The sequence below is a fragment of the Meriones unguiculatus genome, chromosome 6 (assembly GCF_030254825.1).
Source record: "Meriones unguiculatus strain TT.TT164.6M chromosome 6, Bangor_MerUng_6.1, whole genome shotgun sequence".
NCBI classification, from domain to species: domain Eukaryota; kingdom Metazoa; phylum Chordata; class Mammalia; order Rodentia; family Muridae; genus Meriones; species Meriones unguiculatus.
In genome coordinates, this window is record NC_083354.1 from 16,317,351 (window position 1) to 16,338,661 (window position 21,311).

General features: G+C 42.1%; 1 protein-coding gene across 13 annotated transcripts in view; it reads left to right on the forward strand.

Moving 5' to 3' along the window:
- Positions 1 to 21,311, forward strand: part of Tex9 (testis expressed 9) — a 69,617-nt gene that overhangs the window by 40,844 nt on the left and 7,462 nt on the right. For 7 of the 13 annotated variants that reach the window (XM_060384782.1, XM_060384785.1, XM_060384781.1 and 4 more), the window contains 5 exons: positions 735 to 817; positions 2,333 to 2,511; positions 6,165 to 6,247; positions 6,582 to 6,755; positions 13,841 to 13,975. In XM_060384782.1, the coding sequence (XP_060240765.1) occupies positions 735 to 817; positions 2,333 to 2,511; positions 6,165 to 6,247; positions 6,582 to 6,755; positions 13,841 to 13,975 (654 nt within the window). The remainder of the gene's footprint in view (positions 1 to 734; positions 818 to 2,332; positions 2,512 to 6,164; positions 6,248 to 6,581; positions 6,756 to 13,840; positions 13,976 to 21,311) is intronic. The other 6 variants (XM_060384788.1, XM_060384789.1, XM_060384791.1 and 3 more) reach the window with 1 other exon arrangement.

The following is a 21,311-nucleotide window of genomic DNA, read 5'->3' on the forward strand; positions in this document are numbered from 1 at the left end:
GAACTGAACTCTGTAAATCAAAGCATCCTGATTTAACATTCACTGGCTGGCTGAGTATATATGCATCTTTGGGACTCATTTTCTGTATTCCTGGTTCTCTTGATCTGGGTGCTATCTAGGTCTTCCCTGCACAGTTCTGGCATTCCTGAAAGTGCAATTGAATTAATTATATAAAAATACCATTTCTTATTTGTAGCAAAATATTATTGCATATGCCACAAAATTGTTGGAGCTGGAGAAATGGCTCAGTGGTTAAGAGCACTGGCTTAAGAGCTTGTTAAGAGCTTGTCCAGAAAACCCAGGTGCAGTTCCCAGCACCTACATGGCAACTCCCAACTGTCTGTAATTTCAGTCTCAGAGTGTCTGGTGCCTCTTCTGGCCTCCAAGGGCACCAGGCACGCATGTGGTGCACAGACATACATGCAGGCAAAATACTCATACACATAAAACCCAAAAAACAAACCAAACAAAATTTCTGTTGTTACAAATTATGAGACTTGGGCACTGGAGAGATGGCTCAGTGGCTAAGAGAGCTGACTGTTCTTCCAGAGGACCCAGGTTCAATTCCCAGCACCCACATAGCAGCTCATAGCCATCTAACTCCAGTTCCGGTGGGTCTAACATCCTCACACTGATACAACAACAATGCGCAGAAAAATAAAAATAAAAATCATTTTTAAAAGAAGAAATTATTAGACTTTTGGTTCATTGTAGTTTTAATTCTTTTTCTCTAGTCAAAGATAAAAAACACTGGTCCTGTGAACAAGGTTCAAAACAGACTCCACTCTGCAGATAAGGAAAGGAAGACAAATTCAAGGTACAGTATAGTTTGACAAACATGGCTTTCTTTTTCTGCTTTACAGCCCACAGTATCTGAAATCTCAGTTGTAAACATTCTGTTTCTCCCGATTTTTATAAGGCCCCAATATAAAGCTTCTGCATGTGTCCCATAATACTCAGTGATTTGGGAACTGCTTTGAGCAGTTAATAAACATTTTGCATTCTCTAAAACAAAATCACTACCTTTTCATAAATTTTACTATTGTTTTTAATGAGTCACTGTTGAAAGTGAGACTGAGATTTGGGTTTTGTTTAATGACTTTTTTTAAATTTCTGTGTTTCTACTTCTGTTTGTATAAATGTATGCCATGTTGTACAGGTGCCCTTCTGAGACCAGTCAAGGCTGTCAGAGTCCCCAGGGTTACAAGCAGCTGTGAGCTGCCATTTTGGTGCTGGGAACGAAACTTGGGTCCTCTGTGAGAACAAGTGCTCTTAACTGCTGAGCTGTCTCTCTAGTCCTGGGGCCTGTGCTTTCGGATCAGGTTCCTGCAAATAGATTAAATTGTCTTCTAGCTCTTGACTGCTTGACAGAATGCCATGCATTATTGTGTTTGTAAGATGGGAATGTTTGATATACTATAAATTAGATTATGTCATAGTTATAATTTACATCCCGCTGGGTTTTGTAGTTGTTTCTGAATGAGTACAAGACTGCCCTCAGGATTCTGAGCATGTTTTCATGATACTGGCTATGATGATATATTATTATTGTTTTTATAAAAGGAAAATAGTTTCATTGTACCATCTAGTAAGCTATTACATCTTTATGTCTATGACTACCCAAGCTGGTAATTACATTATAATAATGGGGAAAATCTTTATTAACTTTTGTGCCTTTTAATTGCTTAAAAGGGAACAAATAGAATTGAAGGAGAGAAGATAAATTTAATAAAAACAGCCTGAAGGGATCATTGTCTAAACTGCATGCATCCCTGCAGAATTCCGTTGTCCAGGCTTCACAGTGACTGTTTAAATAAAAGGTGATTATTGCAAAAATTCAGACCCATTTGCCTTTGTGTTAAAAGTAAGCTGGGCTTTCAGAATTGCAGTCTTGGTGATATCCCAGTGTATTTGACCTGGTCCAATCCTCAGTGCCTTTAGAATGAACTTTATTCCCTAATTCTTCCTCCACTTAATTTTAAAAAAGTCAAATCCAACATGTTGGTCAACTTTGATTCTTGTCAGAATGTGTTTCCCCACATGGAAAGCAATTGTTGAGTGAGATGGACTGAGGGCCTGGTAATTCCTTCTCAGGATGGGGCAGCATCACCCGACAGCACGCAAAGCCAACACGGTAGGCTGGATCTGGCCAGGAGGCCTGGACGTGCCCATCATACCAAGATTCTTAGAACAAAGTCCTCAGAAGTCTCCCCTGCAGAGCCATCATGTTTAAGTTTCATAGCCCGTTTCTCTGACTGTGGCTGAGCGGAGTTCCACCACCTTCCTCATCCTGTTTCTGCTCACCTGTGTGTGTGTGTGTTTTATTTCTTAGCATCAAACTGAAACACCCTGATGTGCAGATTGCCAATGATGTGGCCATCCCAGATGATTTCTCAGACTTCTCCCTTGCTAAGACAATTAGCAGGATTGAAGGGCAGCTGGAAGAGGATGGCTTGCCAGAATGTGCGGATGACGACAGTTTCTGTGGTGTTAGCAAGGACATTGGGACAGGTAGGGCCTCTTTGTATTTTTTCCTCTTAGCATTACAACTACTTACTTAGAAAAAAGAGATTTGGGGAAACTATTTTTTAAAAACTTTGTCATGATATATGGATTTGTGTCTAGATAATAATGCTGTAGAAAGATGTAGAGGATGGAAGGAAGGACGGAGAGCCTAGATGAAGTAAATTGGTCATCGGTAACTGTTGACCAAGGGTGGTGGTCAACTTTCCTCTACTTTCATTTCTGTTTGATATTTTGTATTGTAAAAAGTGATTTTATTGTAATTGGACTGGAGAATTCGATACTACGATGGAGCAGCTGAGAGTGGCCATTGTCACAGTAAATTCTACCAGAGTGGACGCAGGACTAGCCACAGGATTATCAACATGGATTGCTGCAGCCATGAATCATCTGAAGGAATGGGCGGGCATGGGAGCGTTAGCAGGCCTTCTGGTGTTGGTCTCCTTGGTTTGCCTGTGGTATATATGCAAGATTAGAGTCTCACAACAGTGTGATGTAGCCATGATCATTCAGGCCTTTACAGCCATTGAAGCAGGACATTCTCCCCAAGCATGGTTGGATACCATAAAAAGCTAAAATGATACGCTCAGGATGCGAGGCTAAGCACTGCACTCAGGGTCAGCAGCTTTCGACCCAGAGAAGAGCATGTCTGATTGCATGCGGGTTGATGCCCCAGGTCCCGCCTCTGAGAAAAAGGTATCGGACGGGTCTGATGCTCTTTGGGTGGATGACACCTAAATGAACATCAGTACAAAGTCCCAATTTATTTCTAATATCAGAGATCAGACCTCTACTCTTGCCTGATGCATCTAAAACAAAAAGGGGGAACTGTAGAGAGCTGCGGAATGCTATGCCTTAAAGATGGAGCTGGTTTCCGCCTTCCACCTTCCCGATGGTGAGTGCTCTCTGTCACGAACAATTCCACATTTGGCTAAGGCTGAGGATCTGGCTTGCTTCCATGTATGTGGACCTATCTGCATTGCACACGTGGCACGCCTGGGTTGGCTACCCAGAGGCTATTTAAGCTGTGGGCTGGCTTTCCCCAGGGTCCGAGGATTGTTCAAGGTTCCTGAATAAACTGCATTGAAAAAAAAAAAAAGTGATTTTATTGAAGTTTTCAACTGAAATTAAATGTCCCGTTGCTTATCAATAGAATAAACCTTCTCTGAATTCATTTAATTTATTTTTATTACATGATTTTTATATGCTAAATCAATACATTTGAAAAGGATAAATAAATTGATCAAACAGATAAATAGTTTTTAGTGAATATAATTTCTTTCTGATTAGCTTAGGTTCCGCATGTAACTAGAAAAACCCAGTGAGTTTTAGTCCTCTACAAGCACTGTATTCATTAGCAGCAATGCCTCTAACGTTACTGAGATTCTGAGGAGCCACCTGTGCTGTTGGAACGAGAACCAGAACAATCGGAATGTGTGAGCACAGTTTCTGTGAACTGTCGTTTGGCTGTGCAATGAACGCGGGCGTGCAGTATGGTTAGCTGTGACTCCAATCCGGCCGGCCAGCCCCTCTGTGCTAGCAGTTTCTCCATTTGAAAATTGGAGTGTGTTACACCATGCCTTGAACACAGCTGATGCGTCACAAGAGGCTGACAGTGTGTCCTTTTCAAACATACAGTTTATTGTGCAGACATTGAAAAGAGGGCGGACAACTCACAGCAAATGAATCTAACACCCTAACAACCTCGCTCTAAGTGATGCCACTGTTTGTCTGGAGATGTGATTCACTCAGACAGTGGCAGTAGTAGCGCAAAATATATTGCAGGTCTGAAAGCGCAGTTGTACAGCAAGCCACCATGACTACTACATCCACTGGCGGGGTGGAGCAGTGAGTGGGTACTGGCTCTCAGGCAGATGGCCCTTCAGAGCAACACTGCTTAAGCTCAGTAGAGACCAGCTGGCCATACCTAAGTTGTCCTTAGCCATTCCACCAGGGAGCCAGACACTCAGTGGTCACCAAGGTCACTGGAAGAATCCCTGATTGCCAGCATACATGGCTTGAGTGTGTTGAAGTACATTGGGGACCAGCCTCTGCTGAGATGCCTGGAGCCTGGGTCTCTATGGTCCTTCTGAAGCTTGTCTCCTCCTTGCAGACTTTTTGACCTCTGCTCTTGGTTGATGTGAGCTACCTGCTCCCAGGGCATTGCTTGTTACACCCAGGAGCTTGATCTGGCTTTCAGCATGTTCTGATTGTCAGGATGTTTAGCAGGAGTGCTTCCATCTTATTTTCTTCTTTTTAAGGTAGTCACTACAGATGGTAATAAAGTTTATCTCCGAAATTCTGATTCTGAAGAATCCTATTAAACAAGGCTGTATGTGTAATGACTGAGCTACACCCTAGTTAGTCACCGCGGGAAGCAATTAATTTATGCATTTGTAGCATTTACTGGCCTGGTCAATCCTCTGAGACTAGTAGAGGGAAGAAGGATAGTACGTGAATCAGGAAGTCAGTTGTTCCAGGACCTGCTGGGTTGCAGTGGAAGTTTTGGTCTCTTTAAAAAACTCAGTTATCCTATATAAGCAGGTTTTTGTTTTAATCCCAAGTGTGGGATATAGGGCTGCCTTAGTTTGTCTACAGCTGATAATTGCTTCATGCAGCTCAGAGAGGGGCATGGTCTTTGCCAGCTGGAGTTAGTGGAATTCTGAGGTCTCTGGGAGGATAGAAATACCAGAGCCCAGAGAGAGGAAGGGGCTTCGAGGAGATGGATGGAGAAGAAGGCTGCTTGTTGTCTTACTGTGTTTGACATTTGCTAGACTGCTAGATATCCTGACAACTGAGATTGGTATTTTCCCGAAGAACCGGACCACCCTAAACAGCCAGAACTAAGTCTAAAGAGGTCTACATCCCCTTTCTTTCCTAACCTTCTTTCTCTCCTACCTAAGGTTGGGGGGTTGGAAGGGAGGTAGAAACTTAAGGAACCCCAAATAAAGTAGAATTTAAAAACTAGCTCCTACAGTGGGCAGATGTTTGTTCCTGGAGACAGTCGCTCACTGCCTTGTTACAGGACAGAGATACAGAAATCCAGGGTCAGCAACAGCTTTACCGTAAACACTGCTCTTTCCTGTGGCCACAGTTTTAATATGTCCCTTCTGTGTGCTTGACCTGGGTGTCTTCATCTGGAGAGAGTATCCTTGTACTCCAGAGGCTTGCTTGGAATAGCTGGGTTATGGATGGAATAGAATGATCTAGAATTAGCTTGGAAGCACAGACTGTAAGATCTGAAGCTTCATTATTACTAGAGAGGATGTTTGTTTCTGTCAAATTCTTGGACATTGCTGCCTGAGACTACTATCTATTCTGGTTGCTATAATTTAGATCACTGTAGTAGGTATGAGTCCAGTCTGTAAATGTGCAGGAGCTTGAGCTTGTAGGTGTGGTTCTTGGGAGGAAGAGTTTCTGTCCTTGTCCTTCTGACTTTACGTACTCCCCGTAGTTAGTGTGAATACCTGTTGCTGTCTTTCTCTGTTGCCGACATAGGGAGTGTTTAATGTCTTCAGGGTGCCTGTCGTGGTCTCTTGTTAGACTGCCTACTTTTGCTCATAAAATACGATCTTTTAATAATATCTCAGACTTGGTTAAAAAAAAAAAAAAAGCAGTCATGTAATGGTTTGACTCCACAGATGCTCAGATCCGATTTCTAAAGGCCAAACTCCACGTGATGCAGGAGGAGCTGGACAGTGTGGTGTGCGAGTGCAGTACGAAGGTAAGCTCGGACGGCCTCTCAGGATGCCCGACTGAAGCCGTTAGGGGCATCTTAACTAGGTTTTTTGATAGCCTTCCAGATTACCACGAAACTTAAGAATATATCAAAAATGTTGAAATTGGAATTTACTATTTTAGACTTGCTAGATAAGCCATTAAATATAAAATACCTGACTTCCATTTCTGATTGTGAGTATGAAATGGGCTTTATTTTCTCAGTAATTCATGTAAGTATCTCCTCAAATACCATCTGAGGCTCTTTTGTTTTCTGCTGTGTGTTTTAATACCAGATTTTGTTACATTTTCTATATAATTGATAATGTCATTGATTGTAGGAGGATGAAATTCAGGATTTAAAGTCCAAGGTGAAAAATTTTGAAGAAGACTGTGTGAGACAGCAGCGAACAATTACATCCCAACAATCCCAAATAGAAAAATATAAGACTCTTTTTGAAGAAGCAAGCAAAAAATGTGATGGATTACAGCAGCAGCTGTCATCGGTAGAAAGGGTAAACATCTTACCTTGTCTTCCGACTCAGTGTCAAGGACACGCTGAAACCGTTAGGAGGGTACTCTTGTTAGCTGTTCAGTTTTTAATACTTACCGAAAACACCCATTTGACAACTCTTAGAGGTACGTGAACTGTATTTCACCTCCTAGGATAGTATGCAGTTCAGTGGCTTTTTGTATATTCATGAATTCATGTAGCCATGATCTCACACAGAACATATTCAGAGCCTCCAAAAGATGCCTCCTTCCCATCTTCAGTCTTTATACCCCATACTTCCCATCCAGGCCAGCCCTGAATTACTACTCTATATTTTTTTCTCAGTAGATCTGTCTGCTCTGGAAATTTCCTTGTATATAAATAATATAGTCATTGTGATTGACTTCTGTTATTGAAAACAGTGCTTATTTGTCTTTAGTTATATTACAACACTAATTGTTTCCTTCTTTAATAATGGAGTATGTTCCATTCTGCATAACACGTTTTAAAATTTATTATTTGTTTATTTATCTTGAAATGCTTGGGTTGAAGCCAGTACCTTTCACAGAGACAGTTGGCAGCTCTTTTCTAATGCTGCTGTGTCACTCTGCCCCTTACCAGCAGCATGAGTGTCCAGCTCTCCAAACCTTCATCTGTCTGTCTTAAGTTATTATTATTTTTTTTTTGTTACAGCATCCCATTGGCATGAATGGCTACGGTGTGGGTCTGTGTTTCCCTAGCAACAGAAGGTGTTACTCATTTTTTCATTTATGTATCTTCTTTGGAGAATGATGTTCTCTGACCTAGACACACACACACACAGACACACACACACACACACACACGAGTCCGCGTGTGCCCCTAATATATACACACACTTGCACACATACAATAAAGAAATTTAATAAAAATCATCTTTATTGGATGGGTATGATGACTTATGCCGTTAATCTCAGCCCTTGGGATTCAGAGATGGGTAGTTCTCTTAGTTCAAGGTCAGCCTGTTCTACATAGCAAATTCTAGAACAGGTGGGGCTACATAGAGAGATTTTTATCTCAAAAAACAAAACAATAAAAAGTCAATGTTTTTTTAGGAATGAATTAAACACAATAAGATGGGTGGGTGGTGGGCAGCAGCCCTGTCCTTTAATCCCAGCACTTGGGAGGCAGAGGCAGGCGGATCTCTGCATTCAAGGCCAGCCTGGTCTACAGAGTGAGTTTCTGGACAGCCAGAACTGCACAGAGAAACCCTGTCTCAAAAAACAAAACAACAACAAAAACAACCAAACAAACAAAAAACCCAATAACATGTATTTCTTCTAAATGCACACTTTGGTGAGTAAATTTATCAGTTTCAGAAAGCGTAGTCTTTGGAGCCAAACAAGTAGCTTGATCCCTCCCCTGCCAATATCTTATACTGGCAGTTTGCTTAACCATTTCCCTCTCTAGGATATGTTTTGCCTGGCACAGACCACTGAAAAGATGTCCCTTTGTTCCAATCCAAAGGACTGATCTAAACAGTGTTTTCCTCTGACAAGCTAATCCACTGGATATAATGGATGTGAAATTAACAACCAATCCAGCTAATAAAGTAAAGAAATTTTCTATGCTCCTGCCTCTGTACATTCTTTCCCATGTGGTTTAGCCTCTAAACATCATCTCATGCAAGTGCTGAACCACATTCTTTTATTGCGCATTGCTTGTTTTGTTGTTGGTTTTTTTTTTTAACTTTTATTAATTACACTTTATTTCTTTTGTATCCCCCCATAAGTCCCTCCCTCCTCCCCTCCCAGTCCCACCCTCCCCCTGTTCTGCATGCATGCCTCTCCCCACGTCCACTGATAGGGGAGGTCCTCCTCTCCTTTCTGATCATTTTTTTTTTTTTTGTTTTCAATGCAGTTTATTCAGGAACCTTGAACAATCTTCTGACCCTGGGGAAAGCCAGCCCACAGCTTAAAATAGCCTCTGGGTAGCCAACCCCAGCGTGCCTCGTGGGCAATGCAGATAGGTCCACATACATGGAAGTAAGCCAGATCCTCGGCCTTAGCCAAATATGGAGTTGTTCGTGACAGAGAGCACTCACCATCGGGAAGGTGGAAGGCGGAAACCAGCTCCATCTTTCAGGCATAGCATTCCGCAGCTCTCTACAGTTCCCCCTTTTTGTTTTAGACCATCAGGCAAGAGTAGAGGTCTGATCTCTGATATTAGAAATAAATTGGGACTTTGTACCAATGTTCATTTAGGTGCCATCCACCCAAAGAGCATCAGACCCGTCCGATACCTTTTTCTCAGAGGCGGGACCTGGGGCATCAACCCGCATGCAATCAGACATGCTCTTCTCTGGGTCGAAAGTGTTGTTTTGTTTTTAATATTCTAACATTTCATATAGATATAATCGTAAATACACAGTTTTTGTATCTGCTCACTTTTATTCAGCAATTTTATTGTTTTTGTTTTAACTTGTTACATGTTTTGATTTATTGCTCTGTATTTATTCACAAATATACCACATTTAAAATTACTAATTACAAATGCTATCACTCTTTCCATTTTGTATGGAAAGTCTTTATGAATACAAATCTGTTATGTTAGATAAATATCTATGAGCAAAATTTCTGGGTTTTTTGAAAAGGTCCTTATTAAAACTTTTTAAGAAACTGCCAGTTGTGGTGGTAACCACCTTTAATCCCAGTACTCCAGAGGTCCCATCAGGAGGATTATCAGAAGTTTGAGCCCAGCCTGGATCCTGCAGGGCGTTCCAGGCCCGTTAGGGCTGCCTAATGAATGGGGGAAAAAGAGGAAAGAGAGAAGGAAGGAGGAGTAGGAAGAGGAGGAGGAGAAGGAGAAACAGGCAAATCTAACAACAAAATAAACATGTAAGGAAACTGCTAACTCATGTTTCAAAATGTTTGTCCAACCTAGAATTCCAGAACGTGGTCCTGTCAGCATCTCTTTAATAGCTCTTAGAGAGGTAGCAGTGTGTCTTTACAGGGCGACTTTCACTTCCCCTGCCTGTTGCTTCCCCTGCCTGTTGGTGTTGATCTTGTCACGTGCCATGCTGTGTGCTCCTCTGTGGTCTGTCTGTCCACATGATACGACCTGGCTCCAAGGCTCTTCATGCTTCCTCTGTAATCCCCTTGTTAGAAGCTTGGGTATTGTGTATAATCTTTTGTCATTTGACCTTGCTTCTTCTTATTTGTTTAGCATATGTTTCCAAAGGCAGAAGTTGTAAGTTTTTGATAAATTCTATATAATATTGTTTTCTTGGAATATCAGGTTTTTCATTCTGTCTAGAAATTTTTGCATGCCCCAAAGCCACGGCCATGAGAATTTTTATTCTAATTATTTCAGTTGTATGCGTATCTCAGCATTGTGTGAGTCATATACATGTTAATATTTCAAGTTAATTTTGTGTGTAGCATGAAATAAATGTCTGTTTTTTCATGTAGGTAATTGCATTGTGGGAAATACTGATTTCACCCATTTTATTATGGAGCTCAGTTCAAGACTTTTTTTTTTAAAGATTTGTTTATTTTATTTATACAGAATTCAGCATGTGTACCTGTACCCCATAAAAGGGCACCAGACCTCATTATAGATGGTTATGAGCCACCATGTGGTTGCTGGGAATTGAACTCAGGACCTCTGGAAGAACAACCAGTGGTGTTAGCCTCTGAGCCATTTCTCCAGCCCCCAGTTCAAGACACTTAAAACAAGTGTAACACTGAAAATTTGAGATTTTCCACAAAGTGTTGTCCAGCAAAATATGAAATGGGTTTTCTTTTTGGGGATAGCGGTGGCTTTTCCTGTTTTCAGGGTGCAGTGTGTCTTTTCTGCGTCATGTAACAGTTACCAGGATGTAGTGTTGAGCTTGATGGTCCAGCCGTTTAGTCCAGCACTTAGGATAGATGGATGTCTGTGAGTTTGAGACCAGCCTGGTATGTATAGTGAGACTCTGTCTCAAACAACAATAACAATAACAAAAACCAGTGTGTGACTGAAAACAAGTTTTTAGCCAGGTCTTCTCTTTCTTTAGTGACTTCACTCCCATGGAAAAACTTCATTTGTTCCTTAGCTATTCTTTCTTCTTGCTGTTCTTTCCATGGTGTCAAGAAGGAGGCAAACAATGGTTTTCAGTTTTCTCAGAAGGAAGTTAGATGATCACCAGCAAGAGAAGGGCATAGGCTCATGCGTTCTTCTCGAGGCTGGTGTGAGGCGGCCTTGCAGACATGAACAGTGAGAGAGCCTACAAACTCCCAGTATAGCTGCCTCCCACAAAGCTGTGCAGAAGGCTGTGACAGCAGATGGCAGCCAGGCGCAGCTTGATTTGTTTAGAGACCTACATAAGGAGCAGCATGTGTTTTGTTTTGTTTTTCCCTTTAATTACTCAAAGCCACAGAGCTGAGTTTCAAAGATGATGTGAATAGCCAAGGAAGAAATGTGTAAAAAGACAAGTGTTGTATTAAAGTGAGCTGTAGCTCTACAGTGATTACTGGGTTTTCTCTGTGCTCTTGGGAGGCTCTGGGCCAGCCAGGTCATGTGCTGTGTGGGATTCAATGGACGTGTCAGTCTTAGAAGACAAGCCTGAGTCGTTTTAATTTTTGATTATTTATTTATGTGCATGTGGGGTGCCTGCGTGCCTGGATGTGCACTGTGTGTGTGTGTGTGGTGTCCCAGGCCGGAAGAAAGCATCAGATTCCTGGAACTAGAGTTACAGGCAGTTTTCAGCTGCCGAATATGAGTGCAAACTGGGTGTCTCTACAAGAGCAGCAAATGCTTTTAACATCTGAGCCATCCCTCCAGCCTTTGTAAAGATACTGTTAGTGCCTCTTACATGCAGCTACAGTGCTGGGACTAGGGAAATGAAAACAGTCGATAACTTTAAAAGTATAAACAGCAGTGGGAGAAACAAGCAAGTGAATGGTTTCAGCACCTGCAGCAAACGACGTGCTAAAGCTTTATCAGGATGCTCTAGAAGCCCTGAAGAAAAGCTATCAAGTGCAACCCAGGTCAGCTGTGAGGGTTAGGGACAACACCAGAAGGACTCAAGCCCAGGTGAGCACCCAGTGGAGTCTGGGTATCATGAGTACGTGGCAGTTAGGTAAGTGGGGAGTGGAGGCAGAAAACTCCATGTCTACCAGGGAGAGGCCTAAGCAGTGCCATTCAAGTCCCTGACAGTGTGTGTGTGGCAGGGGAAGGGCTGGTTATCGCAGAGTTTACAGTTTAGTAGGTGGTCATTGTCTCTTCATATGTTAACCATCCACTTTCAGCAGCAGAGTATTTTAAATCAAGATACACTAAAAGCCTTAAATACAAGCCCTCATACTTTGCAAGACATGTTGTTTCTGCTCAGGGTGGAGAATTTCCACCGGGGCTAATGTAAGCCCTCCATTTATCCACTGTTCCTTTAAACGGTAGACTTTGCCAGTTCTCCACAGGAGCAGTATTCTTAGGCAGGTGATGCCTTTTGGGAGGTTTCCAGAAGGCCTTGAGTGAGCTAGACTTGGCGGTACATGCCCGTGATCCCAGCTCCCAGGAGGCAGACACAGAAGGGTTTCAACCCCACCTGGACTACACATACAGCAAGATCCTGTTTCCAAAAAAGTTCAGTTTTAAAAGATGTACTCCTGAAATAAATATGAAGGATAATTATACAGTGTTTTGAATCAATAGGAGGAGGCCGAAAATACTAAGCAAAAAGAGCAACACTCATTGGGGTTGGAGAGATTGCTCGGTGGTTAAGAGCACTGGCTGCCCTTCCAGAGAACCTAAGCTCAATTCCCAGCATCCACGTAGCAGGGCACAAGCATCTGTAACTCCAGTTCCAGGAGATCTGATGCCTTCTGGGCTCCACACGCACCAGTTACACAGGTGGTGCAGAAATGTAATGTGTGCAGACAAAACACCCACACACAAAAACTAAGGGGTAAAAATTTAAAAAAAAACATAAAAGCAGTGGCAACTACATTTTAATATAATTTTATATTAATTTATATAATATATTTATATTAATTATTTTATACTTTATATTAATATTTTGTATTAGTCACTTTGTATCCCAGCTGTAGTCCCACCCTTGTCCCCTCCTAATCCTGCTCTCCCTCCCCTCCTCTTCTTCTCCCTTCCCCCTGCCCCAGTCCACTGATAGTGGAGGACCTCCTCCCCTTCCATCTGACCCTAGCCTACTGGCTGCATTGTCTTCCTCTGTGGCCTGGTAAGACTGCACCCCCCTGAGGGGGAGGTGATCAAAGAGCTAGCCACTGAGTTCATGTCAGAAACAGTCTCTGTTCCCATTACTATGGAACCCACTTGGAGACTGAGCTGACATGGGCTACATCTGTACAGGGATTCTAGGTTACCTCTGTGCATGGGCCTTGGTTGGATTATCAGTCTCAGAAAAGACCCCTGGGACCAGATTTTTTGGCTTTGTTGCTCTCCTTGTGGAGCTCCTGTCCTCTCCAGGTCTTTCTATCTCCCCCTTCATTCATAAGATTCCCTGCACTCTGCCCATAGTTTGGCTATGGGTCTCAGCATCTGCTTTCATACCCTGCTGGGTAGAGTCTTTCAGAGGCCCTCTGTGGTAGGCTCCTGTCTTGTTCCTTATTTTCACCTTCTTCCGATGTCTATCCCGTTTGCCTTTCTGAATGAAGATTGAGCATCTTACCCAGGGTCCTCCTTTCTTAGCTTCTTTAGGTGTACAGATTTTAGTATGTTTATCCTATATTATATGTCTAATATCCACTTATGAGTGAGTCTATACCATGTGTGTCTTTCTGCTTCTGGGATACCTCACTCAGGATGATCTTTTCTAGTTTCTACCATTTGCCTGCAAATTTCATGATTTCCTTGTTTTTAATTGCTGAGTAGTATTCCATTGTGCAAATGCTGGTTGTGGTGGTGCACACTGGTAGGATTTACTGAAGGATACACAGCTACATTTTTTAGGTATCTTTCTGATACCAGTTTTGAGTGAGAATCCCCTGAGAACTGTGTCTCTTGATGCTTAGCCTGCAGCCCTGTGTGAGTGAAAGCAAGAAATATGGAAATGTGAAATATAAAAGGGAACTGATATTTCAATACTCCCTTTTTTTTTTTTTAACTACACAGGAATTAGAAAATAAAAAAAGATTACAAAAACAGGCTGCTACAAGCCAAAGTGCCACAGAGGTCCGCCTGAATCGTGCTCTAGAAGAAGCAGAAAAGTATAAAGTGGAGCTGAGCAAACTAAGGCAGAACAACAAGGTACGCAAACCCGAATGCCCAGAAGTGCTCTCCCTCAGGATCCCCCCCTCTGCAAGCAGTGGGGGGTGGGGGTGGGGCACACAGGCCATGGTGCTCATGAGGAGGTCAAAGGACAGCTTCATGGAGTTGGTTCTCTCCTTCCACCTTTTATGTGCAGTTGGGGGATTGAACTTAGGTGGGCAAAGTTTGCACGTTAAACCTTTACTCACCGAACCATCTCACCGGCCCTGAAGATAGGAGTTTTGAAATTAAAACATCTTACATCATGCTGAACATTCTCTTTAAAAAAAATTTTTTTTTTAATAATAGGTAGATTAGGATTTTATGTTTTGGCTGTTATAATTGGGTGACTGCACAACTTTAGAGAGTTCATTCATTCCTTCATGTAATCTTTAGAAGGGCTCATGTTATATGCTGGATTCCTTCTAAACCCTGTGGGTAAGCAATGGGGATAAAAAGCATCTTTTGTATCTCACCTGCTTCCTTCTCAGGATTCTGCTGTGTACAGGGAGAGAATGAATTATGGGGACTCAGTTCTGGGCCTTGAGCACTGGGAGGCTTTGTTAAGTACAGACTAGTAGGCTCTAGGTGTTGGAGCATCCCCTCAGTAGGTCAGGGTGAGGCTGGAAAAGCGCAATCTCACTATTGGTGGTAACTGTTACAGGTGTGTAAAGTCCATTGTCACACCTCCAGTGTCAGCAGAGCACTCAGTCAGTGCCTTGAGTAGCTGTTGGGTGGGTGGAGGCTGATACTGATGTGAGGATCTTTTATATGTTCTATAAAATTAGTTCTGCATCAGGCTGATGGAATTGCTTCCTTATGACAACACTGAGTACTTTAACAATGACTTAGGGGCTGGAGAGATGGCTCAGCAGTTAAGAACACTGGCTGCTCTTCCAGAAGTTCTGGTTCCTAGCAACCACACGGTGGCTCTCAACCATCTACTGGGATCTGATTCCCACTTCTGGCATGCAGGTTTACATGCAGCTAGAGCGCTCATATACATAAAATAAATAAATCTGTTAAAAGAAATGAGAAATGACTGAGGAACCACCTTATTTTATAATTGATGGTACATTCTGAATTTTCTCAGCAACACTGGCTAGAAGTAGACACCTTGATTATTTTTCTGATGTGAGTAGCAGAAGCCAACACGCAACACCTTAACTACAGCATTTTAATGATTCTGTCTGAGGCAGCGCATCTTGCATGACCAGCTGTTCCTTGTTTAGAGGCCAGTGATCATCCTCACATACAACACTCAGCACGATGTTAAGACTTAAGAAAGTAAAAGGAAGAGTAATGCGTCAGGATTTGTTCCTCTGGTTGTTGATCTGATCACTGACTGCCATACACATTAGGGAAACTGTTTCCTTAGCCACAGGTAACTTTCATTCTATCCAGCAATCTTAAACTTCAAGTAGTACAGACTTGGTGTGTAAACACTTCAATAAATTGCCAGTGTTACAAAACCTTGGATGTGTGCAAGGCTGACTCGACTTATTTCAAAGTTTCAAAAGCTGTTTTAGTGGGAGGTCATCTCAAAAAACCAAAAAAGAAAAGAAAGTTATGCATTTACAACTCATACTTTTGAAGTTTTTACTTAGTTGCATAGTTTTAGGATTTGTTTCTGGGGATGTTTAGCTCCACAGTAGTTTTGTTTTTTTCTTAACATCTAATCTCTGTGCACATTTTCTTTGGTGAGAAGGTATTTTCCCATTTAATCCTTTGTGTCTTCTTATTCCTGTTAGACACATGATTAGGTAAATTAAAACTTTTGGGTATGTACATTTAAAACATGACAAGAAAATAGTAAGGTTTCCACGAAATAGGACAAGATTCTCTCATAGTCATCAGAAAGTTAAAGATCTGTTTCTAAAATAATGACAAACTTATTCTCCACAGAAGCTAGGAAACAAAAAAATGGCTTTACTGTAAAAGTAACCTTTTAAACTGAAGTCAGTCAGCTCAAGCCAGATGAAGGGTTACAGGAAAGGCTGTGGGTCTGTATGCGTGTTGTGTGAGTATATACATGCACATGTGTACACACACATATGTACACATGTATATTGAAGGCCAGAGGCTGACACTGGGGGCAGAGGCTGACACTGGTGCCCTCCTCAATCACTCTGCCCTAGTTGTTGAGGCCGGGTGGCACACTGACCCAAGAACTGGCCAGTTCCTTAGCCCAAATTGCTTGCTCCAGGGTTGCACACAGGCAATGCCATTTACATGGGTGCTAGGGATCCAAACTCTGTTCCTCACACTTATCCAGTGACCCATTATCCGAGTCCTCTCTTCTCTCTTCTCTACTCTCTGGAATCTCACCTGTTCCTAAGTGTCTTGTTTACTGTTGTGTCCTGCAAGCCTGGCACAGCTGTTGCTCTGGAGCCTGCTGAAGATAGGAGTTGTGAAATTGTCCTCTACTTAGAAACAGGGTATTTGATAAGATGGTTTTTGAAATTTTATGGAACCAAAGTCCATGTTACTTCATTTCGAAGTGATAATTTCTGACTCTATCAATTCATTTAGGAATACTTATGAGGCCCTGTTAGGCAGTGTACCACCCAGAGGTTTATGGGAGGTGGTGGACAGATGGCATTAGGGATCAAATGTAGTCCTTGCATTCATATACCCAAGTTGACTGAGAAGCTGGATGGTTAAGAAATCAGTCAGGCAGAACTAATCATATACTTGAATTAGTCCATGAGGCAGGATGCTGTGGAGGGTACATGGTGTTCTGAGCAGGTAGCCCGACCATGGCATTTGTGTTCTGAATGTAATCCAAGCCAATATTGGAATAACCAGTAGCAGTGAGGTGCCAAAGGAAAAGATCATGAACAGAAGGAGTGGTGTGTGGAAGTGGCTGTGTGGCAAGAAAGAACAGAAAAGGCAATCATTGATGTGAAGGTCGGAGCAGAAACCAATTCTTGAACACTGAGAATACAGGGGTCGTTGACTTGGTTAATTAGACGGTGCGTTAGGGTTCTGGAACTCATTCATAGAGCAGAGCAGATCAACTGTGGTTGCCCTGCCTGCCAAGTAGGGAACTGTTGCAGGGGATCAAAAATGGGTGCAGATAGGCTGGTTATCAAGAGCAAAGTGAGAGACGCTATGGGCTGAACTGACTGGTGGTAGCAAAAATGGAAGTGAATTGAGTATTTTAAAAAGTGCATGTAAGAGAGAAAGCCACAGGACTGGATATGGGCTTTGAAAGGGGAGAGCCTGAGGTAGCACTTAAAAAAGAAGATTTATTTTTAACTAAGAACACACGTGTGTGTGTGTGTGTGTGTGTGTGTGTGTGTGTGTGTGTAGGTGGGCGTTATGTGTACATGCATTTAGGTGGCTGAGCAGGCCAGGTCCCTGGAGCTGGACTTAACTACAGGCTGTTATGAGATGCCCAGAGTATGTGCTGGGAACTGAACTTGGGTCCTTTGCAAGAGCAGTTTGTGCACTTTTAGCCACTTAGCCACCAGCTCAGAATTTTACTTAAATTCTTTTTGTTTGTTTGTTTAGCCTAGGTCCTGCCATTACTAAAATAAGAAAGACTCGAATAGGTTTAGGGAAGGACAGTTGTGGTCCATGCCAGGAGGTAAATACTGAAGATGAGGTAAGAGGATTGCAAATTTGAGAACTGGGGAAGAAAGTTATGAATAATTTTAAGCCATTGTAATATTCAAGTTATTCTAAAGAATCTGAGCTGGAGTATGAAGACTTAAGAGTCTGCACAGGGCAGCAATGAGTAAGAGGAGAAATGCAGTGTGGCACAAAGTGGCCCCTGCTGTTGAGTATTACTGAGGGGCTGTTGGAGAGGACTGAGCGCGTGCTGAGTGAGCAGCAGAGCATCGCCTTAGAAGTGTTTCTGCAGGTGGTCAGTGAGGAGCCCAAGCTCTGCAAGGGGTTAAAAATGAGGAGATGGAGGAAATATATAATTCTTCCCAGGCACAACTGAAATGTATACTTGGAGGGATATACAAGGTTGACTTTATTTTGTTAATGATGTAATTTAAATATGGTAAAGTGTAAATTGTATATGTATAGTTTGAGCCTCCGTTCTTACACACTCACATGACCATGGCTTCAGTTCCCATATAGTACATTTTCATTGCCCAGAAAGATCCCTGTGTCCTGGCCAGGCCCTTCGTAGAGGTGCCACCGTCCTGACTTCCTTTCCTGACGTAAACACAGATGAACTTGCTGGATGGACCATGGGCCTGGCTGGTACTCTGCCAGGACTCAGACTGACCCATGATGGGAGAGTTTTTCCCTCCACCCATCTTATTAATGGCTATCGGTGACTCCTGCCAAAGAATCAGCATTTTTTTTTTTTAAACTTCACATTTTGTTTTCTGTTTCCTTGAGAGTTTCCTTACACTTCTGCTTTCTTGTTTGGGTTTTAATTTGCTCTTTTGTCTCTAGCTGAAGTTGAACCTTAGAGACTGTAAACTTTGTTTTCTAAAGCATTTAAAGCTACATTTGTTCTTAATGTGATTCTCTACCTATGGTGACAGTTTTTGGTCTGTTTTAAGTTATATTTTCCATTCTATCGAGACAAGAACTGTGTGTAATAAGCCTGCACGTGCTTGGTGTAAAGTGTGGTTGAGTTTTGACAATTAGAGCTTGGGATGGAGGCACAGGCCGCCATGAGCAGCCAACCACAGAGTGATGCTTCACCTTGACACTCTCTGGATGTGTCCTTACATGTATCATAGTTTACTTATAGACGCTATCTGCTGCCCTCTATATCCCTTCTCATCTCACTGCTCCCCTTCCTTCCGTCAATCGCCCTTCCCTCTCTTTGACGTTATATGGATGTATATGCAGGGTTAGACCGCATGAGAGGAAGCATGCAGATTATCTGGATCGGCTTGTTTCACTTAGAATGGCCTCTGGCTGCACTCATTCCCTGCGAGTGGCGAGCTCGCATTCCTCTACACTCTCCCACACTTCCTTATGCACTCAGCCGTTAGTGGGTTTCCAGACCGTCGCCTAGCTGTTGTGAACTATACCGCGCTAAACATGGATGCGCAAGTCCCTCTGCGGCATGCCAGCTTAGATTCCTTCAGAGTGGGACATCTGGATCACATGGTGATTCTGTTTATGTTTTTAGAAACCTTCATGTTCACTTTCCAGTTTACGTTCCTACCAGCTAGTGAATAAGGCCTGGTTTCTCCACATCCTCTCCAGCACTTGTCTGTTCTGATGGCTGTTCCGCCTGGGGTGAGATAGACTCTCAGTGTTTTTATTTGCATTTCCCTAGTTGACTAAAGGTGATGAATACTTTTTCTTGTATTTATTGTGTTTATTTTTCCTCTTTTGAAATTTGTCTATTCAATTAATTTGCCCAATTTATTGATAATATGATTTGAGGTTTTGGTCTTTAAGTTTTTGAGTTCTTTATAGATTCTAGATACAAATCCCTTTTCAGACATCAGGTGGCTAGATCTGTGAGGAAAATTAAAATTGCTTGTTTTATGTATGTTTGCCTGAGCATATGTATGTACACCATGTGTATACAGCTGCACATGGAGGCCAGAAAGGGTGTCAGATCCCCTGGATCTAGAGTTGCAGGTGGCCGTGAGCCCACATATGGATTCTGGGAACTGAACCCAGATTGTTTGCAAGAGCAGCAAGAGCTCTTAACTTACCTCTGAGCCATCTCTGCAGCTCCATTTTCTGTAGTTATTTAAAAATTATGTGATATCCAATTTGCTCTTTTTAGTTCCTTCATTCTCTGTTTTGGATTCAATTACATTTTTTGTTTTTCTTTTGCTGATTTTTCCACATGGATGTGGAAAGTGCTGCATTGAAACTTCTCATTCTGTCTAATGTGGGAACTTCACATAAGAATTTTACTGTATGTATTCTGCTGGTTCCCACAAATTGTGATTTTGATTATTTTAAAAATTTTCAATTTAAAACAACACTTTTCCTTCTGTTTTCTCTTTGAACCTATACATTATTTAGACGTTTGCCACTATCTCTACATGTTAGGGTACCCCACCTCCCTGATTCCTTTGTTAGGGATTGCAAGTTAGTCCCATCATGGACAGAGAATACATGATCTCTTTGGGTCTTTATAGGTTTGTGTAGGCTTGTTTTATGATCCAGAAGATGGCTTAAGTTGGTAAATGCTCCATGTGCCTTCTACCTTTGTTGGAGTAATCCTTAAATGTCAGCCATGTCAAGTAACTTAACACGTGCTCATTTGGCACCTTCACATATTTTCTGTGTACTTACGTCAGTGAGTAAAAGAGGGGTATAAATGAAATTGTGGCTCTGTCCTTATCCACATCTGTGTCCTGAGAGAACATTCAGTATTATGTGTCTTCTTTGTGAACTGGTCATTTTGAAAACGATGTAGCCCGTGCCCTGACATAGCCGTGGCATGTAGTGGCTTGAGCTCTCTTTATTTACTGTGACCACTGCCCTGTTTTCCATCCTTTCCAACTTTACTGCGTTATGTCTTGTAAACAGTGTAGCTGAACTTGGCTTTTTATGACTCAGCCTAGAGATCTCTTTAATTGGGATTGTTTATACTACCTTTAATATTACTTCTGATATGGATGGCCTATATGCTATCAACCACAGTATTCCTTTAGCTGGCTCATTTGCACTGCTCTGTGTGCACTTCAAATTTATTAGACATTTTAACTTACAACTATCTATATTCAGATAACCCAGAATTTCATAGGTAACCTACAATCCTTTTAGCAGTTATGTTGCCTCTTTGTTATTGTATTAATTTTTATTATGGTAAACTACACATAAAATTTACTCTCTTAAACATTTTAAAGTGTAAACCCACTATTGCCGTTTTTCAGCCAGTCCCCACACTTTTCATCATGGACAGACGGAAGCTCATAGCCCGACACCCCAGACCCTGGCAGCCACCGTCCTTTTTCTGTGACTGACTTTTCTACATGCCTCACTCCTATGAGTAGAATCCCGTATTTTTCTTTTTTTGATTGGCTGTTTAGTTTAATACAATGGTCTCAGGGTTGTTCTATCTTTTCAAACTTCGTTCCTTTTGAAGGCTCAGTAACAACCCAGCATATTTACTTCCACTCCTTCTTCAGCTCTTGGTGGACGCTTGCGTTTGTACTGTTATAGTAACCAGAGTGCCACTGGGAAGAGAGGCCGAGATCTGAGGCCGCTGCTTTTGTTTGGGGTATATACTCGGAAGTAGAATTGTAGGACTGGAGGTGAGTGTTCTTCAGTTTTGGTTTCCGTAGCAGCTGTGTCATTTTATATTTCCATTTGTATAGATATGACCAAGTGTTCCCATATCATCAGGTGAAGTCCTTTGTTAATTTTCACATTTTATTGTATATCC